This window comes from Centrocercus urophasianus, unplaced genomic scaffold, assembly GCF_019232065.1.
Source record: "Centrocercus urophasianus isolate 14NV4802_14NV808 unplaced genomic scaffold, USGS_Curo_1.0 seq_11, whole genome shotgun sequence".
NCBI lineage: Eukaryota > Metazoa > Chordata > Aves > Galliformes > Phasianidae > Centrocercus > Centrocercus urophasianus.
Genome location: NW_024884253.1, coordinates 68,428,012 through 68,455,840, shown reverse-complemented (window position 1 = coordinate 68,455,840; position 27,829 = coordinate 68,428,012). Strand labels below are relative to the sequence as shown.

Genomic DNA, 27,829 nt, shown 5'->3' with positions numbered 1-27,829 from the left:
AATAAATTGTGTAATTTTGCTTCAGAAATGATGCTGTCTGATCAAATAACACTTATGCAAACGGTATTGACAGTTTCAGTGGAATCATTTTCTACGAAATCTACTACAATTTACTGTCTAATTACAAACAATCTTTGCCCCTTTCTCAGTATGCTGTTGTTATTTTGGCTCTGAAAATGGGGAAACCCACTGATAGGACTTGTCTTCACAAAGAGTTGTTCTCAGCTCTTTCTAAATGATCTGCTGAACTTGTTCACCCATGTTGCTATCAAGATATAGAGTTAGGATAGAGTTTAAAACAGGTGCTAAAATCTTCTGCTCTGCTTTCTTAGCAACAGGTTGAAGCATTGGTGTGGTGCATCAGTTACGCTCAGTGTGTTCTTTTGGGCAGGAGCCACTCACGAATGGTTCTGTGGCTCAAAGCCTCCATCAGGTTGACAGTGTCAGTTTCTCAAAATGAATAAAAGGGAGTGATGACTCACTGGTATCGTGAGGTCTCAGTTGGCAGCAGTGCAATGTCCACAACAGAGAAGTCCCTCTCACCTTGGCCTTGGGGTCTGCTTGGGGCTCCTTTCACAGCCTAGGGCACTCAATCCCAGGTGCTGGGAAGAAGCAGGCCCCTGCCTACCAGGCCATGCCTTTCATGTTCTGCTGCCACCAAGGTAAGATAAGGCCATCCAAAGGCTCTGCACCACCAGCTCGCTGCACCATTTATTTACTTGTCCTAAATTCAATCAGTGCTAGCACAAAATCCACGGTGGTCCCTCTGTGCTCACATTTTCTTGCTGGAAATTGAGTGAACCACCTATGAACCAATTTAACTTTCCAAAGTCAATTAAAAATTGTTTTTAGCTTGTACAATCAGGAAGATACAATTTTTTCTAAGAAATTCATTCAAGTTATTTTGATTCATATGGCAACCAGAGTGATAGAATCTGTAATTCATTTTCTGAAATACATGTAGTGTTTTTGTATTTCTTGTTTTTTTTTTTAGTTTGGTCAAATCTAAGTTTAAGAGGAAGTATCAAGACAGTCTGGACTGGTAAATAGAGGACATCTGTTGCAGCATATGGCTTGATGTAGCAGCTGCATTGAACTTTGTTCAGCAAGTAGTAATCCTTTGGAAAAAAATCAGCTTGGCATGTAATTTTGGTGCCCCTGCCTGAACACTGGAGTTTAAAATACTTGCAGTTCAAAATCTCCCTGTAGTATGGAATGTTTGCAATGGAAATGTTATTGTGATTGCAGCACAGCATAATTTTTTTTCTAATAGATCTAAGTATTTCACGGTTTTAATTTGTGATTAAACTGCTTTTTTTCTCTTTTTTTTTTTTTTTTTTATTTACTGTGCCAAACTAATTTTGTTTTTTATTTTAGGTAAACTTCCCTCCAACAATTTTATTTCCAGCTCTGTCTTTTATATATCAATTTTAAGATATGGCTAGGTTGTGAGATTTTTAGTGAGTGTTCACTGAGCCTTCCATTTTGTGTGAAGCTGTGGCTGCTGATAGGTCTGACTTCTTAGTTGTTTCTTCTGAGAAAGGGCCATGCTACCTAGAGATTTAACTTGATGGTGAACTTTAAGTGTAACTTTTTTTTTTATCTCTGTCTTAGTGCTTTTATCAAGCATATGTCTTACTTTTGGGTGCTTTAGAACATTCTCCAATAAAATACACACATAAATATTGAAGAAAAAATAAAAACCTTCCCAATGATACCCATATGAGTGTCTCTATTTGGTTTTCTTGTTTTCTGGTAAGATACTTAAGTGAGAATGGTATTATTGTCACTCATTAGGATGAAATTTTATTTGAAGTTTGTTTTTTTTTACTGTGTTTTTCTCAATAACAATTAATTGCTTTTGATTTGATTTCTGTATTTTATGGCAATAATATGAAACCAGTTAAATTACATTAGTCAGGAAAAAAAAAAAAAACAGGAACCACTGGTCTTTCCACAGTAACTGAATTTGGTACTTCCAGTAATTCCTCTGCTGTCTAGCATTAAAGCTGATACCTTTATAACTCTCTTGTGTGACAGTTCCCTTCCACAATCAGATGTTATTTTAAAGCATACAACAGAGAGAAAGCAGCAGTGCTAGGTCAAAATTCAGTCCTGTGACAAGTATGCAGACTTTTTCAGTTAATGCAATAGCTTTTGGACAGAATTTTTTCATCAAAGTATGTGCAAGCAATGTTAAAATCAGTCCTTTATGTTTTAATGAAATCCTGCCTTTAATTTTGGAGCATTAAAAAAGATAACTTTTCAGTGGAAATGCTTATATTATTCTGTAATCAAGGTCAATCTGCATTTGTTTGCAGTGAAAAAGAAAACACCTACTTCTGTCAATGTTTTTTCTTTGCAGTGCTGTAAATGGCTGCAGAAGAAGAATAACTGAATTGCGTGCAGCTTCATTTGCTGTTCCATGAGCTTGTAACTGCTTATTACTTTCACTGAAACTCATTTTTCCTCAATTTGCACTCTTCATGGGCCATCTTATATATAGGTAGACAGAAAACCACCTTTGCATATGTACATAAGATACATGAAGGTCCGTGTAAGGTATTTATCCACTAGCCAGATAAAATATTATTTCAAGAAAACTAATGAAGCTGCCTTCTCTGTTACATCAATTTTGAATTTTTTAAGTGTACTTAAAAAAGGATCTTTCTTAAATGCTTTGAATTCTTCAAGTGCCAGAGTTCAAATCATACTTTTTTTTTTAAATCTAATTTACCAGTTAAGAAATGCTGCAGCAGTTGGTGTTTGACATCCTTTATGCACATCAGTTACGTTTTCCTGCAGTTGCAGGGTGGATGCTGTGATTCTTAAACACCAGTTGCATGTAATGTGATGTGCAGTTTTCAGTAGGATAAATGATTTCATCTCTGCCCCTGCTCTGAACTCAGCAGAACTGACGTAATGTATATGGAGCCCACACCCTGCTGCCACAGCGCTGATCCAGTTCTGCAGAGAAGCATTACATTTATATGGGTCCCTTGAGCAACAAAGCTGCAGTAAGAGCCAGCAAGTAACTTTTCTAGTACCTGAGAGCTGTGGAGTACAAGATGCTTTTCCTGAGGGCTCCAGCAAAAGATCCCTCGTGCTTGGCTTCTCAGCAGGGTATTTAGCTCTCAGATTTCAATCTGATGTATGATATGCATGAAGGTGCTCCCAGTAGTATCAACACACCATCATCTTATAAACAAACAGCCTGCCAAAGCTGTGCTTGCTCTTACTGGGAGCTGGGACCTTAGCTCTACCAAATCATACACTGCATCAGACCATGACCAAACTGTGAAATTAAGATGGAAAAGAAAAACCTGAGTGAGTTGCAGGACTTATTTTTTTTGTTTGTTTTTAACAAAGAATATTCAGTAAGCGAAGTCTTAAGTATAAGGCTGCCTTAAACTTACCAAATTGAGAAGAATCAAAGTTCTTTTGTCTCCCAGTAATATTTTTTTACTTACAGTCTTTTTTATCTCGTATTTTATTTGGTGATGTACTTGTTCTGCAGCACAATCAGAAGTAATGTATGTAGTGGCATTGTGACAGGGATAATACTAATGGTAAAAGCTGACTTTTTCAGTTTCCTTATTTCTATTTGTAGTCTAAGTCATCGTTGTGGGCTTTTTATATATATAAAAGTAATGATTAGAGATGGCATCAAATCATACACTGAATAACTGTCTAGACATTCCTGATTTCACACACGGTCTTCGATTCTCTGATTTTTGCACATGGTGCCATATCTTTTGCAGTAGCTTAAATTCATTTGATTTATGAAAAAAAAAAATTCTGTTTCAAAGCTGAAGGCATGGTGGTTCTGTTCTGTTTGCTTAGTAGTAGTAGCATCCTACTAGTCTGGATGGTGTTTTTAAGAGTTGGTCTTATCTTCAGCTTTGACTTCAATCTAAACTTCAGCTAAGTGAAAGATTAAATCAGTTTTTCCTTGTTTTCTTTTACTGTAATTACCAACATATTTAAATTGCTTTAACTAAAATCTGCGTGTAGTTTTCCTTATGAACCATATGTGTATGTACATGTATGTATTTATGTTTTACTAGCATACATCTCTCTAAAGGATAGCAATAACAAAAAATGGTAATAGGAACCCACAGTCTATTGTTCTTGTTGAAACGATGTTATAGTAATGTGTAAGTTAAGATAAAGTTCCTTATTAGTCCGTGATTAAAAAATAAATAAATAAAGAGTTTGGTGTTATTCCATTAGAGAAAAGAGAGAAATAAAAACAGCATAGTGGCTAGTGATGACAGTAATTGGGTTTTAAACCTTCTAATTGTTGTAACATGACTTTGAAAATGTTGGTTACAAACTTTTTAATCACTTTAATAATTTGGTTGTTGTCAACTGTGAAAGACCTTTTTTGAAAAGACGTTTTATCTCTAGTGCATTAATAAACATTGCTGAACCTACTCAATGCATGTACTATGATAAGTAATTCCAGAAAATTTAACTTGGTGCAGAAGGGTCACCATAGCAAGCATTCCAGTAGACTCTTTGAAGAGTCCTTCATCTGATGTCTGCAGGATTGGTAATTGGTATTGAGACCCCAAATCCATCTTCTAGCTTGAACCAGCTGAATGCTTTCAGTACAACTTACTCCTTATGTTTAAATTCAAAATGAAACTACATGATACTGTTTCCCTAGTCTTCAATTTGTTTTTCATGAGGGTGAAAGCTTCAAACTGCAGAGAGACATGGTCAGTCTTGTGTGACTGCTTTTTACCTGTAGCATTTGACAAACAGAAGTGTTTTGCAAATAGACAGGGAGACAGAATGCCTTCTTTCAACACATTGCCACGTTAAAGGAAAGGAAAAGAGAAGACATTATGAACATGAATGATTAAGAGATGTTCTGCACTGATCTGGCCAATTCCTTATTTTCCTCTTCCCTCCCAGGAGTCAGCCTACAGATGATAAACTATTGACTTAAATGGCTGAGTTGGATTAACAACTTTCTTCCAATCCATATTCAGCAGGATAGGTCCCATTATTCATGATTAATCATTGATATGCCAAGTCCAGTCTCTTTCCCTTCTAGGAGCAGATGGTGGCACACAAATGATTTACGAGGCAGTTGAGACACCTCGGCTACTATTCCAGACTTGCGTATTGTGCTCTGAAAGCCAATTCATTTGTGGCTTTAAGAGCAAGGTGGCAAATTATTTCCATGACCAACTGCTTAGTGGGAGTTGATCTTAAGAGGAAACATAATGCACTCAGTGTTTAAAATCACGTTCAGACATATGCCACAGGTCGAAAATGGTGGTGTCTTTTTATTTCTTGCTTCTTGAAAAGTCTAGGGAATGGATTATCTTCCTTGATACACATAAATCTAATTCCAGATCCTCCTCAACAAAAGTAATGGGAAATGAAATCCTGGTGTGCTTTCATAACTGTAAATTCTTAATTAAGACAGGGTACAGGCAGACACTTAGAACGCCAACCTCAGCAAGTAGCAGCCTACCGACTGCAAAAATAAAATGTAACTTGTCATAATGAAATTGTTTTATTCATTAATGTAGTTGGTAGTATTCAGAGACTTAAAATTAGATGAAAGGCATTGGTATAGGGTGGGAGATTAACTTACTGCTTAAAACTGTGTGAGGTGCAGGAACTTAAAGGCAATGTCAGGCTTAGTGGGCAGTGCCGTTTTATTGAACTCTACCGTGACTCATAGTCATTGCAGAAGAGCACAGAACAGCTGAATCTAGTCTGGTGAGCCCTTCGTTATGATCCTGTGAAAGTTTTATTTCTGGCTAGAGAAACTGGACCTTACTTCCTGGCTCTTGGCTGAGTGAGTAGGGTTTTATTTTGAGCTGGCCAGTTCCTGTGGCACTTATTGAGCAAAAGCTCTTGTGTGCAATGTCGAATTTTAAAAAGAGCTTAAAGATTATGTTTATTTAAGTTTCCTTCCTTTAAGTAGGAACTTACCAAATAACAAATATTACATATATACTTAATAATACATTTTTAATAATTTTGCTGTCAAGGTCTTGTTTGCTGCTTCTGGGGTTTTTTCTTTTTTTCCTTTTTTTTTTTTAATGGCTTATGACTAGTACCTGAAGCCCGAACAACTGTTCTGTTACCATCAAACAACTCTATCCTACTTCAGTTCCAAAAGAGAACTTCTTCACAACGAAGCAATACATTGTCTTGTTGAAATATTAAATCAGACCTTGAAGAAGGAAAGCTTTGGATCCTACTTCTCTACCATGTGTACGAATGGTTCACAGAAAAGTGAATATAAGTATAATAATGAATGCTTTCATTCTTTTACATAAGGTATTACTTTTCACAAAGGTGTTCATAATAAAAATCAAAGACTCTTTTCCTTGTTACTTTAAGGAACAAGTGCAAAAATAAGTATTTTTATTTCTGGTGTGTTTTGGTTTTTTTGTGTGTCCAGCTAAAGTTTGTTAGTTTCTGTTTGTTTTACAGCATACAGAGAATGCTGTACAGAGAATTTCAAGTTTTGTTTTTTTTTTTTTAATCTGTGTAATTGCATTTGTATGCAGATCTGTAAAAAGTGATTAAAACATGAAGTTGTATAACTGAGACAGTCTAACCACAAACCTAATTAAATTTAAAGGGAAAGCAAAAAAATGTAGGTTAAATTTAAAGGGAAAGCAAAAACTGTAGGTTGATTCCCTTTAATTATAACTCCCCTTCAAAACACAGAATGCTAAAGAAAGCCCGGAGCAAGCAGAGTGCTTCCTGTTTGTGTTTATAAGTGCTGGAGCCCACGTTCGTACGATCTTCAGCAGTTTCCACCCACTGTCACTTTTTTTTTTAATTTTGCAACATAACATTCATCGTTGCAGCTTCTGCTATATGTTGATGATAATATTTCTAGTTGGTTAGTGGTTCAAAACTTGAACACAATAATGACAAAACTGAATTTTTCCCATTAAGGCTAGGTGTGGAGCCAGACTATTGTTACCACAAGTAACAATAAAGAAATGTAGGAATGATCTGAGGCTTAGCTTTAATAAATTTCCAGAGATGCTGTGACCATTTATGTATTCAAAGCTTTATTCCCATTCGGGAGGCATTCAGGTATCATCGAGCTCCATTTACAAGTTGTGTTTGTTTGTTTGTTTGTTTGTTTTCTGATGCCAAGGACAGCTTCCTTAGAAGCAATAATCATGTGATTTAGTTTTGTGCGTTTTTTTTAAATAAAACTATTCAGTGACTTTTTCCAAATTGTTAATCATGAGTCATTTTCTTTTTGTAGGAGTTCTCTGGAATCTTTCTTCCTGTGATGCACTGAAAATGCCAATCATCCAGGATGCCCTTGCAGTGTTGACCAATGCAGTGATTATTCCTCACTCTGGATGGGAAAACTCTCCGCTCCAGGATGATCATAAAATACAACTTCATTCATCACAGGTGCTGCGCAATGCCACTGGGTGCCTAAGGTAAGTACAGCCAAAATTTGCTTTGCCTGAGTCATCTTGCTTTGGCTTGAACTGCTATTTCTCATTCTTAGATGTCTGTAAAATAAATAATTTGTGTGTCAGCAAGGAAGATGACTTTCAGTGCTATGAACTGTCAAGTTAGAAATTAATTAGAAAACAAGCTTCATGCCATTCAAAAGCAATCCCTAGAAGTTTGCCACTTTCCTTTTCTTAATAGCCTTGACCAGTCTTCTCACCGAAGCTTGTATATTGCAGATGTTTTTTTCCTTCTAGATTTTTCCCATTCTCTCAGTTCCCTAAGTGAAGTCAGCATGTTCTCACTGTTACATCCAGTGTACTTAATGTAAAAAGCAGTGAAGATGTTTAAAAAAAGTAACATGCCTTGAGGGTTCCCGGTGCCATTGGTGAAGTTATAATTAATATATCGGATAGATTTTTTCTGCTCTGTGAAGATGAAAACCATGGTGGAATTAGAAACCAATCAGATAAAAATTATGCAACTCGCATACCTAAATGGATCATTAAGTATATGTTATGTGTACCAAATATATATATGCAGTACCAAGTTGCACTCGTATAAATAAGTGCAGCATGATAAATCTGTTCTTAAACACCACCATAGGTGTGAGAATGAAAATAGGATGAGTAAGAAGAGTTTCATTTCTGACAAACCCTTACAAAAGGACTAAATCTGCAGTCTCTGAATTCCAATCCATATCAGTGTGTTGATGTATTTTAACTTATTAGGCAAGTTCTTCAAGTGATGATTTTGTTTTTCTGTTTTTATACTGGAATTTCTGTAATCTGTCTCAGACACTTGTTATGAAGATGAATTAAGTAGTAGCTTTAGGTACTTCACAGGAAAATTTTTAGGTGAATAGTATTTGTGATGATACAGCACATGTTCTTTGTTTCATCCAAAACAAAAATCCATTGGATAGAGATAAATCGAAAAACATTATTTGATTATTTTCTTAGGAGGCAAATAAAATTGCAGTGTTTTCTTATGTGTAGCAAGCACCTTTTTCACCTTGTGTTTTTTCAGCAAATGTCTTCCTTTTAGAATGAAAAATGGAAAGTTTAAGGGAAAAATGATAATTATTATTGATTTTTATATGTAATCGGTAGACGCTTTAATATAGAAGGTAATAATTTATTGTAAATATACTTGTATTGGACTTAAATATAGGTATGTATATGTGTATATCAGCTGCACAGGTTATGTGGTTGGAGCTAGGTAATTACATCTGAGTTTCATTGATTTGGAAATATTATGAAAAGAGTTTCATGGTATATTTCTGTTGCATTACATTCAAATCCCTAAAAAAATACTGGTAGAATTACATTGGTTATTCCATAAGGACTTATACCATTTAGTACTTTTCATGCTTCCGATGCTTAGCCTCAGTTAAATAGCAGCCTCTGAAAAAATGTCTATTATAAATTTGGGCCTTTGCAGGTTCCGTTTTCTGAACATGCATATTCAGTGTTGGTTTCCCTACACCACAGATACCTTCCTGTTAACTTACTCCAGCTTCTTTTCCCATCCCTGACCTTGCAGACCTCAGTTGTTCCCGGCTTTTAGTTGATGATTCATGTCACATTGGTCTTGAAATCTTTCTTTCTTTCTTTCTTTTTGTGAGTATGTGCACGCCCATTTGCAAACTGATGTGAGCTTACTGTAGCCTGCACTCTGGGTCAGCCTGAGGACTTGTGGCCACATGAGAATGGTACGTTGTCTGATACAATACACACTGCTTTGCAGCAAGGCTTACTGCCAAGTGCTTGATAGTACTCTGTCATAGCAGAATGGCTTCTGATCGGCTCTTGCAAAATAAGCTCATATCTGCCTGCAAAAGATTGTGCATATTATACCTCTTGAATCCTTTCCAGATAGCTGCAATAATTCAACTGCTTGTCCTAAGCTGGTTTGTCTTCTTTCCTTGTAACCCTAGGCCCTTGAACCATGTGAAGGCTTTTTAGTGACTTTCTGATCTCAAGCCCTTATTTCCCAGGTGCATCTTTCCTCTGTATCTGATTGAGGTATTTATTTGGCCTTTGTCCATCTTTAGATGACTTCATCCCACTTAGTCCATGTGGATGCTCTTTAGCAAAGCCAGAACATTTGGAAAGGGCTGAATTTCCTTTTGCTTTATTAGCAGAAATTTTCTTGTTTATCTCCTCAGTCTTTATGGGAAACCTCTCCCTCTGAAGAAAATGTAAAATTTGAGACTGTACAAGGAACAAAAGTATTAGCTGATGTTTAAGGAGCTGAATGGTTGCTTTTGTGTGGGCTTTTTTGTTGTTGTTGTTGTTTGGTTTTTGTATTCATATAAAATAGTGGGGTTGAAGAAAACAGTGAATGACAGAAAGATTAGAAAGCTGAGTTTTACTGCTGCTGATGAGAGCAGTGCACCTCTGTGCTGCTAGTATGCTAACTAACATTCCTTAAATACCTGCCACCCCCAATAAGCTTGAAACAGTTTTCACTCCATCCCCTTATGACTAGGTACAAGCTTCAGATTTCCATTTCAAAATCTCACAGTTTCGGGAGATATTATAAAGCAAGAAGATAAAATGTACTGGCAAAGACACTGCAGTGCTTAGCTCATAAACTCCATTGCTATCTTCCATGGGATAACTAGCTCTCAGACTCCTGTTTGGTTGTCCTCTACTGCTTTCTTTTTCCCTTTGTTTTTGAGCTGGTTTGCAAGGGGACATTGATTCATAGCAGTTGCACCCAGATTTTCAGTGGTAGTGCTCAGTAGCATAGGAAAGCTATTTGACAAATGTTTCTAAATCAGTAATGTTGACAGATTTTAGAGACATCAGGCAGCATTACATAAGGTTTAATGCCACCAGATATGCTAGGAGGCTTTTTTTTTTTTTTTTTTTTTTTTTTTTTTTTTAAATCTTCTCTGCTTTTGTTTTTCTGATGCATCCACTGTTAAAGCTTTAAGGAATATCTAAGAGGTGCTATAATATAATCCTTCCTATGTGGAGTGCCCATAAATAGTTTGCATTGGCTATTATGTAGGAATAGTAAGATCTTTTATATATGCATTGTATGATTATTTTTCTTTCTGCTATTTTTCTGTTTCTCAATTTCTATATGAGATTTTTTTTATCTTTTTCAATTACATAGTTGCTTATTAACTATGATTTTAGTACTCTTACCTTAACTCTTTACAATTCTTAAGGAAGTTCTTAATACATTTTTTAAAATGCTGAGTGGGACAACTACTGCAACTTCAATCAAACTGTAACCCAGCTGAAATCTGTATGAAATCACATGAAAGACAGCAGCAAAATCAGATATTCTATTCCTGTTATAATCTTCTTTCTTGAAAGAGGTTATTTACAAACTGCACGGTTGTGCACTTTCATGCTTTAAAAAGAAAGTAATACGCTATTGTGCTAGTTCATTTCATATAAATTAAATATTTGAAATTGTTTGGATAATTCAGATAAATACTTTTTATTTCTGTCAATTATAAATTGGTTCTTAGTATTCATAATTCAGAAACTGCCAGGCCTCAAAGTGACATATTGGAGTAATCATCCAATTTACTTGCCGCTCCACTGAGGTATCAGGACGTTACTTCAGTAAGCTCTGTGAATGTTTGGCTTCTTTTTTCCTTTCAGGTTCAGCTGTGACTGATTTATTTGCACTTGTGAAATACTGTCTGTTTGTTTTGTACCTTCTAGTTCATGTAGCCTTCCCAGGGAAATTCTAGTGAAAGCTGAATTTTGAGTCCTATTTGTTTATAGTAGGGCTTATAGTGTCCTTACTCTGAAATTTAATAATCAACAGGAGGCATTTTGCACAACATACTTTTGACCTGATCTGTCAAGCTTACATATTACAAAACTGTATCTCTGTGCAAAAACCATCCAAAAAAATCTCTAGCAGTATCTTTTCAAAAGTCTTTTTCCTGATGTACAGTTTGGAATCTGGAGAGGCTGTGGGTTTTTTTCCATGAATTTGACATGAGGTTAAGGTAATAGAATGTCACCTGAGGACTTCAAGGATTTTAAGAAAGTATTGCTTTAATGTTCTAAATCTGTATTTTAAAATTCAAAATCAGAAAATTCTGCCCTTTTCTTTTTTCCATGTTCTATTTAATTTTTCATCGTATGAAAATCAATATATTAAAATATAGATCTCCCTTTACATTATTGGATTTGAAACTGTATAGGAGAGAATAACTCAAGTACTTTTTCTTTGTAGAGTTCCATCCCTTTCACATTTTGCTGTTTCATACTTTCATGCTTGTCAGATCTTTCACAAAATGCCAAGAATTATTTCTTTCAAATGGAAACACACATAGCAAGTGCTCAGAATAGAAAAGCAAAGGGGTATAGTGCTTTTAAAACATGGATTGAATGCAACAGAACCAGTAGTATTTTCTGGATAGATCAACTTTTGGAAAGAACAAATTACCTTTTCACAACAATTTGTTTTAATTGTGAAACCTGAAAGCAAATGTTTTTAACTGCTTTGCAGATGAATGATCTGTTTCACAAACATTTGCAGCTAATGCATTTATCCCTCAGCCTTATTTCTCTTCCAGCTCTCTTCTAAGCATCCTAAGACTGTTAGTTCATATTCTTAGGAACTTCTATAATCTCTTTTGAAAATGACATTCTGCTGCATACTGACAATAGAAAATGTGTGAGCAGCATAAAATAGATAGTATTATTTGCCAAATGTTTAGTTTCTAAGAAAAAGTATATATATGTGTGTGTGCAGAAACTTGCTTTGATGTACATGCGAAACTTCTTAGGATACTAAACGGGTACGTGTGTACATATATGTATGTACATTTGTATAAATATGTAAGAGGACTGATTGATGAAGCTAAAACATGTTTTTGTCTTTCTTGACAATTTCACGTTCTGAGTATCTTCAATTGGGCATAAATGGAATGAACTTACTGTAGTAGGAGCAGGGCCTTTGCAGCTAATTTCTTTTTTTATTCTTCTCCCATGAACAGCAGGCAGAGTTTTTTCATCATTATATGCTGTTATAAATAAAGAGATGTTGAACTTAGCAACCTATTTCTGCTTCTCCCTTGCATTATCTAGAGCTCACTCTCAAACCTTGCAGTCTTGGAATCAGATAATAGAAAGTCTGTGTTTCATTCAGAAGCTTGTTAAAATCTAGGGTTAGGTTATAATGGTCAAAAGTCTTATTAACAGCCTGTCCAAGGGAGGGGCTTTTACCATTGGCAGTTCTGGAGAAGAGACATAGAAGAGTGGCAGCTACTCGAAAGCGTACTGAGACAGCATTACACACTTTTAGAGAGGGATCTGTGCAAATCCACACTCTGAAATTATCCTCATTTTATATTTTGAAGTCCTCTCTTGGCCTAGAGAAAAGTATAAGCACCTCTGTTCTTGTCTTTCTAATACAAAGCTAGCGTAATTAACTTTCAAGCATCATCAGATCAGCAGTTTTTATACTAATTAGCTACATTCTACTCGTGTACTGTTGTGAAACATGTATTTTACGTAGTGTGCATGACTATACACCATGTGTTAAACCTCATTGGGCCACTGTTAGTGTGTTGAAAATAGTTCCCAAGAAGGTTCCCAAACTCTGCAGTTATATTGGTGCATCTGTTGTTCAGCAAACATGCATTCTCTTGACATTTCTTCTTACTTGGGAGTTTCTCCAGGGCCTGGACTTGGAAGTAACTGCAGACAAAAATGTTGCCAAGAAGTCGAGGAAAAATTTACCTTTGGAGTCTATAATGTCTGGTTCAGTGCAATTCAATTCCTTTTCACTAAAACCAAAATTCTTATTAAACTTGCATAATTTATGCTCCTGGGTCCCAGGAATGCACTGTGATAACAAGCTGAAGAGGAATTGAGGCACTGATGTCAGCTCTCCAGTATTTTGAAAAGACCAAGAATGATTCCTGTTATATATTGTATGAGTATGAGTATATTGTATGAATATATTGTATTGTATTCTAAATCTTGTTTTTGTTTCTAAGGTAAAGCTAAATGTCATATTTATATCCTGAAATAGAAGTAAAAATAAACTTGACAATAAATTCAATTGCACGGCTTACTTTAAAATAGAGTAGATCAGCATTGTGTAGTTCTAGTACACAATGAATTTTTAATAACTTTAATAAGCTTGATAATACTTCAGTGAATATCATACTGAAACATAGTTCACTGTAGGGAGAAGAAGCTGAACTTCTGTTTCCTGCCTTTGGAAGAAATAGGAAGGAATAAATTCTAAGTTGCATTTACCTTACAGCAAGTATTTTAATCAGTGAGTAGGCTCTCAAAAAAAAAGTCTGTTTTTAGAGGTTTTGAGTATTTTATACAATCACTGACTCATCAGCTCTTAAAATCATTTGCAGTTTTGATGATGTCGATGTTTAACTATGAATTTGAGTGTCTAATTTCAGGCATCTCAATTCAAAACTTGCACACAGCCTGCTTTCATGGACATGAGATATGCAAAATATTTATTTTTAAAAAGCCTAAAACTTTCACTAACTCAGGAATAAATGTTCACTGCCATATTTCTGATCTTTCAAGACAAACTGGAAAAGTCAGAGAAAATGAATAAAGAATCAATCAAATGTTTCACTTTTTCCAAAAGCTGAAGGACCCAGTCTAAAAAAAAGTTCCAAGCCTATTGGAGAGGCCACAGTGACGGGATCACACTTTCACGTAAAGTTTAGGAGGCAAATTTATGCAGGATATGAGAAGGATCGTGCCGTACAAAAAGCTGTGATGATTCAAAAATGTAGCTGAGATAAAAACCTAATGATAGAACTTGGGGTAGAGGGCGATTTTAGTTTGAATAACTCAGTGTCCTCTGATTACTGCTGTAGTATTTTTATTCGGAAGATAAGTGAGAATTATGAATAGAATGAAATGTATAGCTGTGTCAGATCCCCACTTTTTCATAATGCTGCAGTTACTCCCATTTCACATATTCATGAACAAATTTATAATGTTCATATAAGGATGTACTGTATTAATTATAGCACTGGCAGTCAAATAGCACTGAAGTTCAATGCTTTTTCAGCATTTCTGATTAAAGTTTTGCTTTCTTGTTACATGTTCCACATAGCTCTAAAAATTCATTCTTTGCTCAAGTTTTATCAAAATCTCAACCAGAAATTTTATTTTTAAACGGCTGCTGGGGAATATCTTTTGTATTCTGCTTTGATCTGAAAAGTAGCAAATCATACTTTTTTTGAGTCTTTTTACTCTCCTATGCTTAGAAAATGTGTAACAGCCTTAGGCAGGATGCCTTCTTCCTCCATCATTTTATCTGCTGAAACAAATGGGATTATTCTGAATCTGCCTTCCAATGAAGGAAGAACTCCTAATGATTTTGGATTAAGATAACTAAAAAGTAATGATGAAACCCCATCTCCTAAATGTTATTTAAGCAATACCTGAGCAAACAATAAAACTCACGTTACTCTCAGTGGGACTCCCTGTTTGGATACAAATTAAAAATATTTAACCTCTTTATCAAAGCTTGATAATTCGAACTTTTTTTAAACAAAGTTTAGTTCCTGTTCTTCAACTAAGATCTTTTCTTGAATATTTGTATGTGTTAGTTTTAGGGAAAAAAAGAAACAGTTATACCATTTACATGTTTCTGTGACAGCAGTATTCTTCCTGTAATTTACTAATATACTGTTGCTAAAAATTCTACATACGCATCTCAAATTAATGTATCTCGCTACCTTTGCTTTCATTTCATGATACTTTGAAGTTCAACAATGATAACAAAACTATCAGCTGCTGCTCCAATTGCTTATGGTTTCCCCAGCCTTCAATCAGGACCACAGTGAATAAACATCTCAAGTGTGTTTTGAATGACTGACTATTTTCTCTGCTTTTCCTGGTTTTATTCACTCCAGGTTCAATGCCTGCTGTTCAGTAATGCCTAATGTGAAAATTTCATCTGCTCGCATTTGCGTGGTTTAGGTGGTGTTGATTTACATTCCATTCTGTTGCAGTTTTACCCAGTATGGATATGAATGTTCTAAGGAAAGTGAAACTGTTTTGTGAAAGGATTTAGATTACATGGTGGTTTGGGTTTTTTTCCATTTTGGAACAGTTTTCATTTGTGTAGGAGCAAGAGTTAAGCTTGGCAGTTAGGTTTTCAGAAACCCATAATAAAATATGATCTGAATCTTGGTGGCCTGCTGACTGGATATGAGCAGACTCCAAGTCCCGCTGACTGTTATGGGCCTCCTCAGTAGTAAGATGCAAAGCTGAATGGCATGGTGCTGCAGCCCTTTTTGCAAGGAATTTCCAGAGCAGTGTGGAATTGTGTTAGTGTTGAACATGGCACAGTGTGGTCACTACAGGGGAAGCTGAACAGTTATCTGTTTGTCCTCATCTGTTTTGGCCCATTGGCCTGAAACTCTTTTGCTTAAAATGAATCACAGTGCAGCAGGAGGGCAGCAGATGTCAGCTGGAGTCACCATCTACCTCTGCTGTTGCTTTGCTGACTACTGAGAAGTGTAGGCATTCCTTTTTGAATGGTTACTCTGTAAAACTGATTTAGTCTGTCTCTGCAGAAAATACTACTTGTCTCAGCATGACAGAAAAACTGGTTGTGACAATTCTCTAGCACCACTTGAGGTCATGGTGACCGATGTTTCATTTACCCAAGGAAAATGAGAAACGCAAGCATCCAGTGTTTGTATGCCCACTCAGTTCCACTACAAACACTTTAATATATTCTGTAACTCTAAAGAGCGTTGAGGTTTTTAGCCCTAATTGCTTGATTTCTATATTAGCTATCTTTTTGCCTCTTGAAACTGCAGTACAGGAGATGTGAAGAAAACATAAGGCTCTGCATAGTGAAGGAGAGGCAGGGCATACCTGTTCAGCTCTCCCTCATTATCGTATGATAGACTGCTTCAAATCTGAAGAAAGTTCCCATAGGAGTGAGAAGATTATCTGATCTCTTTGGTTGGTCTGAGGGTTTTCAGAAGAGATATTTGTTTGAAGTGTGCTGATCTTTCTTCATCCTTCTGGATAAGTGAGCCAACATCAGAGTAAACATTTTATCGTGCTGGTTCAGAATGTATTGAACATGTGAACTGTCACACTTCAAGCACCAGAGTAATTAATGCCAGCAGCTCAAGTTGAGCCAGTGCTCAAGTCTGCTGCAAGAAGGCTTTGATAGCATTCCAAATTTTTGCAACTTGGTGAACTACCGAGAGCTCATGAGAAGTACTCCACAGTAATACCCTTAGTACTAAAGCTCTCAGACTTGCAGTCCCCGCTAGCCAGACTTGTGAATTTCATTGCTGTTACGTGTTTTGAAAATGTTTTCTCACAAAACCTCTTGATGAAGTAAGTAAAAAGTAAATAAAAATACAGCTTTTGGGAGTGTGATGAAGTCTACTGCAGACTGCCAAGCGTGCTTAGCATACACTCATGATGTCTGAGCTCAAGACTAAAAAGCAGCATATTATTTCTGGTGGTCGTTTTTTGTGAAACTGCCTGGTGAGCATTAAGCTTATATTCTTACTGTCACTACACATCTTCATGGAGAAGTTTTAGCACTTTGTACGTAAGATTTTTCACTGAGCAGAGAGGACAATCCAATAAGAACACATTGACAAAGATCAGGTCCATTACTTGAAATCAAATAGATTTCCTGTTGGAGATAATTAGTGAAGTAGACAATTACTTTGAACTAAATTGAGACTTCAAGAAAGACCGAAATATAAAGCATGTGATACCTGTTGCTAATTCAGTTTCATGAATTGTATCAAATTTGGCTATGCCAAAGAGAAGTTCTCATGCCTGTGGAGTAAAAGAGTTCATAGAGCAAGATGTAAGGCGGTGCTAATTCCAGCCATAGTTCTGTGATAAATACACAGCTTTGTAGACACGTGCCTTTGAAAAAGTCTTAGTCCTAGGACAGCAGCTGAATGGGATAAAAGTTTTATGCTGTCTTCTGTCATGAAAGTTTGTGAGAAAATTCTGTCTAATACGACAGACAAAGTGGAAGTCTTCTCTCTAGAAAAAGAGCTGAACAAAGATATTAGAGATTGAGGAGTTCAAGGTTTTTTTCCAATTGCATTCCCTAAGCTAGTTTACTTTTATACTTTCAAGTCGTATGTTACTATTGAGAAAATTTTCTTTTGAAAGAACTCAAGCTTTCTTTTTTCTTAAGTAATAATGTCTCTGTAATTTAACTACATCTCGATGTACTATAAAAAAACATTCAGCATCTACTGGATAGTATTTTTAGCAAGAATTACACACTACCTACAGAGGGTTACTCTGACAAAGAAGTTCTGAAATATTCATCCTAGGGTAGCTTTTTTACTTTCACAGCTCATTTCTTTTTGTCAGGTACTCATTTATTATAGTTAGTTGGTTACAGCTTCAGCATTTTCATTTGAAGGACAGAAGCATTGTGAAATACTTCCTCCTCTTCCCCTGCTGTCAGTCATCTATCTTTATATCTGATCTACTATGCACAAAAGCACTATAATTGAAAAGCATTTCCAAAGACAGAGCCATGAAAGGGTACAGTGTGAAAGGGCATGCAAGTATATGATCTTTTTTGGAATTGACTAACAAAATAAAAATGCATAATAAATTGAAAAATAAAATTATTTACATCAAAATATTCATTGAATTCCTTGGGTTTGTTTTATGTAATTAATTTGTATTGAACTTACTAGTCAGAGGGTCAGTCAGTTTGATTAATTTTGATTGATAGTTACTGTCTTTGGTTGCCAGACATTGTACTAAGAAGGAGTGCCTTGTATTCAGTATAAATATGAGAAAATGTTCAGTGTTGCATGTATTTTTGGTAGTTACTCATATTATATCTGCTCATAGCCTGTGTGCATTCCAGACTGCTTGAGTCAGTGGGTAGACCTAGGTCTGCCTGGCCCTGCACACAGCTTGGGACCTCAGGAATACTGAAGTTTTGTAACCCCACAAAAACAAGAGAGATCTCAGGTACAGTTAACGAGCTAAATATGAATTCAGAGGTGGAGAAGGAGGGACGTTCTTTTCATAGCTACTATGATGAAGAAGGCACAGCAAAGACTAATGATTCTGTTCTGCATTCACCTACATCAGGACCAAGCAGAGACTAACATTTTTGAGGTTGTATGAATGTTTACTATGCACAAGACAGTGATCAGATCTTGGGACAAGTTTAGGAAGGAAAACGTGGCTTTACTGAATTCACATTAAGAGTATAGTGATGTTACTAAGGTGGTATCTTCTGTGCTAGACATCACCTAGCATAAAACAATGTTTGGCACAATCACAGAGTTGTAGGGGTTGGAAGGAAACTCTGGAGGTCCTTGAGTCTAACCCTCTACAAAAGAGGGTTACCCTACAGTAGGTCGCACAGGTAGGAGTTCAGATGTGTTTTGAATATGTCCTCAGAAGGAGATTCTAGAACCTCTCTGGGCAGCCTGTTCCTCTGCTCTGTTATATGCACCATAAAGAAGTTCTTCCACATATTTGTGTGGAACTTCTTATTGTTCCAGTTTTTGGCCATTGCTTCTTGTCCTGTCACTACTCAACACTAAAAAGAGTCTGACCTTGTCCAGTGTCTCCCATGCTTTAGATATTTATAAACATTGATCAGATCCCCTCTGAGTCTTCTCCAGACTGAACAGTCCCAGGTCTCTCAGCTTTTCCTAATGTGGGAGATGTTCCAGGCCTTTTATCATTTTTGTGGCCCTCCTCTGGACTCTTTCTAGAAGATCTCTGTCTTTTTTGAACTGAGGAGCCCAGAACTGGATACAATATTCCAGATGTGTCCTCAGCAGGGCGAAATAAAAGGAGAGGATCACCTCTGTCAACCTGCTGGCCACTCTCTTTTTAATACACCCCAATATAGCATTGGCCTTCTTGGACACAGTTGCAAATTGCTGGCTCATGGCAATCTGTTATCTACCAGGACACCCAAGTCCTTCTCTGCAGGGCTCTTCTCCATCTCTTCTCAGCCCCTAACCTGTACTGATGCATGGGGTTATTTCTCCCTGGTTGCAGGACTCTACACTTGCTTTTGTTGAACCTCATCTGGTCCTCTCTGTATGACTCTTCAGGACTAGAGAATGGCCTCTCAAGTTGCACCAGGGGAGATTCACGCTGGACATAAGAAATACTGCTTCTCCAGAAGAGTGGTCAGGTATTGGAATGGGCTGCCCAAGAAGGTGGTGGAGTCACTGACCCTGGAGATGTTAAGGAACATTTTGACATTGTGTTAAGGGACATGGTTTAGTGAGAACTATTGGTGATAGATGGGTAGTTGGACTGGATGGTCTATAGGTCTTTTCCACCTCGGTGATTCTCTGATTAGTAGGGGACTCACATTTTCTGTTGTTTTCTTTTTCTGTTGACATATTTTAAAGAGCCCTTCTTGTTATCCTTTACCTTCTTTGGCAAATTAAATTCCAAGTGGGCTTTAGCTTTTTCCATTGCATCCCTACAGGCCCTTCCTATATTCTTCCCAAGTGAACAGGCCCTTTTTCCACATTTCATGCACTTTCTTCTTTCCTTTTATCTTATCCATGAACTCCTTCCTCATCTACACAGATTTCCCGCCACCTTTCCTTGATTTCTTACTCTTAGGTATGCATCAATTTTGAGCTTGGAAGAAGTGGTGTTTGAGTGTCGACTAATTCTCATGGGCTCCCTTTCCATCCAGCACTGTAGCCTATGGGCACTCTGGCACACCAAATAGGTTCTTTAAGAGATCAAAGTAAACTCTCCTGAAGTCCACAGTGCTTCTTATACACATGATCCTGAACTCCACCATCTTGTGATTACTGCATCCTAAGCTGTTCCCAACTTTCACATCCCCAACCAGTCCTTCCTTGTTAGTAAGAGCAAGGTCCAGCAGCTCACCTCTCTCTGTTGGCCTCTCCACTGCTGTGTCAGAAAGTTATCTTTAACGTATTGCAGGAACCTCCTGGACCATGCATTCCTGGCCGTGCTGCTAATCCAACAAATATCAGAATGGTTGAAGTCTCCCATAAGAACCAGTGCTCAGGATCGTGAGATTACTTCCAGCTGCTTGTAGAAGACCTCATCACCTTACTCCTCCAGATCAGCTGGCCTGTAGTGCACACCGAGCCATGTCACCCATCTGTGTCATTGGGTTGCAGAGGTTAATAAGCTCAGTAACTAATCCACACAAAGGCACAGAATCCATGAGATACAAAGCTGGAGCGTGGCTGACACTGGGATGGCCCATGCTGAATTAGGGGAAAGGAAAATTCATGTGAAGGATACTTTTTTCTAAGCAGAGATTTTAGAAGATTTACAAGAACAATGTGTAACTTTTTATTTGTTTTTAAAGGCTTGAAATGTTTGCATGTTTGTTATTATTTTGTTTAGGCTTTGCTTTTCACAGGATTGATAATTTTATTTAGGGAAATAACTAATTCAATTAGGTTGAAGAAGAAGTGGACTAAAAGAGTTTTAGGCACTGAAAGAACCTCAGATTCCCCAGAATAGTGGGGATTTTGGATAGTGATTTTTTCTGATTATAGTTTTAATTAAGAAAATTGAGATGCCCGAGGGTAGGCAGGCAACATCTTCATCTGGGAGGACTTCTGGGAATTAATCAGTCTCCTTTGATGGTGAAAGCAGTTCATGACTTGTATTAGGTTGGCTGCTTAACTGGGCACCCGAATTAAGTGCTGGCTGTATATCCTGTATGTCACAGGTGGTCTTTTCTAAATAACCAGTTTAGTTTACCATTTGCTCCTCCACACTTACAGATAATTTAAAGACCTTGACATTATTGTTAAATTGAATGAAAATAGAATCATAGTCACAGAACAATATGGATTTTAAAGGTACTTCAAAATCATATAGTTCAGTGCTCCTTGCCATAGGTAGTAGCATGTTCCACTACGTCAAGTTGCTCAAAAGCCCATCTAAATATATCGTAATAACCTAAAAAGATGTGTGTGCATCTGTGTGTGCATTTGTATGTGTTAATATATATACTATACTTCTTGATACTGTCCTTGGATTGAATAGCAGCAGTTGTTAGTATTTCTTTAAGAGAGTGGAAAGAGACCTAACTAACAGAAACTTTTTAATTCTGGAGTTGTTGCTCTGCCTATCCTGAAACACATGCAAAGCATTAACTGATTTATTATCCTCCATAATTCTCCATCATAGTTCTGTCTAGACTATATAATGCATGCTGTATTGCTTCTGTCACAGTTACAGTTTACTTGACCTTATTGCAGGCATACGGTATAATTACTAAATGGGTGGTAATTTATGTAAACAAATGTTAGTTTTTCATAGCAAGAGCCCTATCATTATGGTTTATTGCTACTGGGTGGGTTATAGAGCTAGCCATTTTTCAAGGATTTGGGTAGATTGTTATTCTGGTTGATCTTTATACTTGAAGCTCCAAGGATTTAGTGCTTAAAAAGTAAAAGCATTGTAAACCTCGGAGATGGTTATTATTTTCTCTCCTCCAAATTTGTGAGAATTTTAATTCATCTTGCTTCAGCAAAATTAACGTATCAAAATATTTTCCAGTTAACACACAGAGAGAGTTTGGGAGATGCTTACTGCAAACCAGATCTTGTATTAGCAGATGTAGTAGGTAAAAACAAATATTAAAGAATATATTGAATACTTTGATAACTGCAGTGTTTCGGCCTTCCTTTATTCAAAAGCTTAGAAGTAGCTGCCACAAACTGAAAGTAATTAACTTCCATTTCTCCTTTAAAGCTAAGCTAACCAAAATCTCCCATTCTTAAGTCAAGGAATGTGTTAGGAGGGTACAAGTGAAACTACAAACCAGTTTTCACCTTGGATTCCAAATTATTATTTTTTTCTTTTTAGTAATAAGGAGATTTATTATGTGTACAGTGACCTTTGGATATTTGGAGTTAACCTTGGTGTAGGAATGCAGTGGTTTTTGGAATGTGACTTTTGGCAGATATCTAAGCTTATTCATTCCTTTCCTGCTTAATCATTCATTTCACACTTTTTCCTCCCTGTTGGAGGTCTGTCCGTGTTCATGTTGTGAAGCTCATATGTACAGTAAAATATACATGATTTTTCTATATTATCAATAACAAATGCTTGTCCGTACTCAAAAACTGCAGAAACAGAGCAGTTTCCAGCAGATGCTACTTGATACTTCACTCTGCTGTTTTAAGAATGTGCATCTAGTGATGGTAGTGGCCTCAGCACAATTCCTGCTACTCTCTTACTAAAAAGCAGTGCTACTTTTGTCAGTCCTTGGTACACCAGCAGGGATAAGAAATTACATTGGCAGTGCAACTGGAAGGTTAGCTTGCAGTATCGGATGAGTGAAGCTGCAGCAACTACTATGCATCAGCTTGTTCAGGTAGCAGTTTAGACCATTGCATTTTCTAGAATCCTCCTGTTAGCCAGAGCTATACAGTTAGATTGCAGTTCTCAACTGTAATAGCATATTTACCTTTTTAATTTTGGTTGCTAACCATACCTACATAATGCTTTGATCATTTCTTCTGACAGCATCACCAATATATGCACAGCAGTCACAAATTTAACAGATTTTGAAAAACTACTTTCCTATTGCAGGTTATGTTTAACCGGAAAGTGTGGTCTGTTGTGCTGGAGGCTTTTTTTGTATTTGATCTGTAGGGGAAATTGTTATGGTGCTATTAGCATGAAAATATTCCTCAGCCACATACAGTGGATGTGTCTGGGACTAGGAATGCTGAATGGAAGGATATGTCCAGTAACAAGTGGCATCCTCCAGGGGTCTGTCTTGGGACCAGTGCTCTTTAATATCTTTATCAATGACATCGATGGTGGAATCGAGTGCACCCTCAGCAGGTTTGCTGATGACACCAAGCTGAGTGGTGCAGTTGACACAGTGGAAGGAAGGGATGCCATTCAGAAGGACCTTGACAGGCTGGAAAGGTGGGCCAGTTGAACCTCATGAGGTTCAACACGGCAAAGCGCAAAGTTTTGCACTTGGGCCGGAGGAATCCCAGGCATTCATACAGACTGGGAGGAGCGGTCCTTGAGAAGCAGCCCTTTGGAAAAGGACCTGGGAGTCTTGGTAGATGAAAAACTTAACACGAGCCAGCAACTTCCCCTTGCGGCTCGGAGGGCAAATGGTATCCTGGGCTCCATCAAAAGAGGGGCAGCCAGCAGGGACAGGGAGGTGATTGTCCCCCTCTACTCTGCTCTTGTGAGGCCCCATCTGGAATACTGTGTCCAGGTCTGGAGCCCACAGTACAAGAAAGACAGAGCTGTTGGAGAGGGACCAGAGGAGAGACACGAAGATGATCGGGGTGCTGGAACACCTCCCCTATGAGGACAGGCTGAGGGAGCTGGGCTTGTTCAGCCTGGAGAAAAGAAGGCTGCGGGGTGACCTCATTGCAGCCTTTCAGTACCTAAAGGGAGCCTACAAACAGCAGGAGAGTCAACTCTTTGAAAGGGTAGATAACTGCAGAACAAGGGGAAATGGTTTTAAGTTGAGGGAGGGGAGATTTAGGTTGTATGTCAGGGGGAAGTTCTTTACAGAAAGAGCGCTGAGGTGCTGGAACAGGCTGCCCAGAGAGATTGTGGATGCCCCATCCCTGTATTCAAAGCCAGATTGGATGTGGCCTGGGCAGCCTGGTCGAGTATTAAATGGGAAAGTTGGTGGCCCTGCCTGTGGCAGGGGGGTTGGAGATTCATGATCCTGAAGTCCCTTCCAACCCTGGCCATTCTGTGATTCTGTGATGTTGGTAGGCACTATAAGCTGGTTGCCTGGAATCAAGTAGGAGGGCACAGCTTCATCTGAGAATAGGAGATGGAGGAGAAGACCGTGACTGGTAGTAACAATGAAGGATTGTCTGAGAAAGGAGAATGGACTAGGATGAGCATCCTGGGGAGCACATACTGGAACTCAAATCTGTGATATCAAGAGAACTGGTGCAAATCCTAACTTGTGAGAAAAACAAGGATAACACAGGCTATAGAAATATGTCAAAGGAGATCAATTGGCAGTGGGAAGAAGAGTCTGACAATGGATCGTAAGAATCTAGATCCTGCCATTGCTCACTATCAGTAACTTTCTGATGGGCCACAGTCTGTGTTGGTCATTATGTAGCATTTTATCTGGGGCAAACATGACTTTTCTAGGTATCAATTCCTGTTATGAATGTCTGGCACCTCTGCAGACCATCTTTATGGCAGAACACTCTGTGGAAATGCTTTATAGGAGAAAGGTGTTCACTGATTTAAAAAACAAGACAAAATCTTAGTGAGAGCTTGGAAACAAACCTCCCTGTTGTACAGGGAGACTGGCATTCTGGCAGAAACCTTCATAGCAAGCTGAAGTACTACAAGGAAAGAAAGTGGAAACTATACCTGTATACTATTCCACTGGAACGGGCTGCCCAGGGAGGTTGTGGAGTCTCCTTCTCTGGAGATGTTCAAGACCTGCCTGGATGCCTACCTGTGCGACCTGGTGTAGGGAACCTGCTTTGGCAGGGGGGTTTGACTCTGGAGGTCCCTTCCAACCCCTACAATTCTGTGATTCTGTGATACCTGACAAAGTTTTGGCACTCGACGATGAAACAAGGAGGATCAAAGCCTAGCTGGAGCAAAGTGGGGGCATAAAACTGTCACAACAGGGAATTTTACCATTATACATATCCTGAAAGCAAAAGGAAAGAATGTGTGTCCTCTGATGCATGGGGAGGACAAATTTGTGACGGGCAAAAGGGAGGAGACTGAAGAACTCAACACCCTTTTTGCCTCAGTCTTAGCAGTTAAATTCTCCTAATAAGTTTTGTCTTGGGAAGTTGCCTATGGAATAGGAGAGCAGAAAGCAAAAAGTTGCAGAATAGCTGTTTCTTGGTGAATACTGCCAAGATAGAACATGTATCCCATGTTCCCCCCGAGAGGAAGTCAGTGTGGAATATACACTACACATGAAATTCAAATACCATTTCAGCAAGCTTTCTTCAGCAGAAGAGTCTGTGCAATGCACATATGTTACTGATATGTTCAGTGGCACAGATCAGTACCAGTGTTCCTGCATCTAAAAAGCCTGCTCCCGCAGCCATGCTCAGAGGAACAGTGAGGATGCAGGGAGAAGCTTTGGTACCCAACAAAGCCTGTATCATTGTCAGATCCTGATCACGGTGCGGGGAGGAAGAGAGGTTGAGCCTTGGCTGAGGACCACCAGTTCTGGTGCCTTATGTGTCAGGGAAGGATGTCGGCTCTCAGCAGTGTAACATCCTCAGAATAAAGAGAAAAATGCAGGATTGATCTGGCCATCCAATGTGTGCACGCCTAAAGGTATAAGAACAGCTGATTTAAAGAATGACATTGTTACAGCTTTGGGTTTATGGGGGAGCTGCGATTCAGGGGAATTCAGATTTAGCCCACATACTTTACATTTACAGATACTGGTAAAATTCACAGAATCACTGAATGGCCAGGGTTGGATGGGATCTCAAGGATCATGAATCTCCAATCCCCCTGCCACATGCAGGGCCACCAACCTCTACATTCAATACTAGACCAGGCTGCCCAGATCCCCATCCAATCTGGCTTTGAACGCTTCATTCACTTTTAGGTCCCTCACTGCAACAAAGACATCAAGGCCCTGTTATGTGTCCAGAGAAGGGCAACAAATAGAGAATACTGATTATAACTAATAATTCCACCTTTTTGGATACCTGTTCTTGCTTCACCTGTGGACAGGTAGTTTATCGTTTGCAATCACGCAGGCCTTCTGTGTATCTCCTGGTCTGGACACAGAGATAATTCAAGAACAGGGAACTGGAACATTGTGATGCTTGATACATGCAGCTATTGACTTGATGGTGTGTTGCTCTATCACAGCCACCTGCTCAGGAAGAAAAACAAAAAAGGAAAAAAAGGAAAAAAATCCACCTGTATCTCAAATCTGTACGTTTATTTCAGAAAGCTTTGGCAACGTAAATCAGATAAGCTCTAAGCTTGATAAAGTTGCATTAAATAATTTGTTCCCTCTTGTTCCTAATATAGGAAATTCTACTGTAATTCTGGGAATTGTGTTTGCTCCATACTGGAGGAAACTGTGTTGTTGAGTAACTGGCAATTAAAATAATAATTACAAAATCAGAGTGAGTGTTTATTCATAAAACAGTCACCTCTATGAACTGTAATTAACGTTTTGCTAATTTGGTCTCTGACTGGCACAGAAAGCATACAAGTGATTAAACTCTTCCCAGACATCACACAGCCACAATCATAGCATTGTAGCAGAGGTGAGATTTGTGCATGGGTTGTGTTGTAAAAGCAAGGCACACAGGAGCAAGTCCAATGTCACTCAAAGTATGTGTCTGTCAACTAAAGAATAACTGCAGCTACAGAAATCCCTTAATGTAGGAATGGTTACAGAGAAATTTAGGTTGAATATTGCCACAGTAATTTTTTATTAGAAAACAACTCTCAACTTCATCTGCCTGTTCAGTTTGCATAATCATTCCCCTCCTCCACACCCCCAATTATTTTTCTTGTTTAATCATCAGAATTTAGAAGATAAGCACACTGCGTTCCTTGGCCCAAAGAGTGCACAGTAATGCCCCTGTGTCAGGTGACACTTGATGGAAATATGAGACACATAAGTGATCACAAGGAAAAGAACATGATTCTGCAGAAGCCTTTTCCTCTGTAAGACTGCACAGAGCTCTGGCAAAGTCCATTGTTATGTTCTTCTTTTAATTTTTTCATCTTTTCCTTTGACTCCATGCAGGCGTTTTGGTTCAGTTTTTACATAGGAAGAATCAGGACACAGTAGACATGGTAACATGCTTAGTGAATATGCATTAAATTAATACATTTGCAGAAGGGAGAATAGAATATATGAAGGCAAGGATAATACATTTCATGCCAAAATGAAAGACAAAGAGGAGAAATAGAGCCTGCTATTCATGCAAGTTTCTCGCTTGAGCATCTTGAGAAATTGATGGCAAGTTTGAAGTTGCTGTTTAGTTTAACAGAGAGTGGTGAAATGATTCAAAGCGTGTATGATAAGGGAAAAATTAAATCTCTGCTGCCAATCCCCTCCCAAGTGATTTCTGCCATACAAGTTGGGCACCAAGACAGAGCAGTGTAGAATTTTGTAATAGGTTCATGTTGGCAGAAAAGCTGAGTTGTCAGACATCATCCCTAGGGTATAAGCCAAAAGAATAGAGAGCAGTGACAACACTGCTAGTAGTAAAGAATGTTTGTACGTTGTTTTATATGGCATGGGCTAGATGGGGTAAGTAGGGTTGTGGTAGAGTGATTCCCTTCTTTTTTTACAGGTTATTTCGAGCAGCAGTGATGCACAATGACTCTTTAGGCTGAAGGGCACGCTAGAGGGTCAGTTCTTTCATCAT

At 38.0% G+C, this 27,829-nt stretch overlaps 1 protein-coding gene across 3 annotated transcripts in view; it reads left to right on the top strand.

Annotated features, from left to right (window-relative positions):
* Positions 1 to 27,829, top strand: part of CTNND2 (catenin delta 2) — a 507,709-nt gene that overhangs the window by 378,751 nt on the left and 101,129 nt on the right. For all 3 annotated transcript variants that reach the window (XM_042838959.1, XM_042838975.1, XM_042838967.1), the window contains exon 11: positions 7,262 to 7,445. In XM_042838959.1, the coding sequence (XP_042694893.1) occupies positions 7,262 to 7,445 (184 nt within the window). The remainder of the gene's footprint in view (positions 1 to 7,261; positions 7,446 to 27,829) is intronic.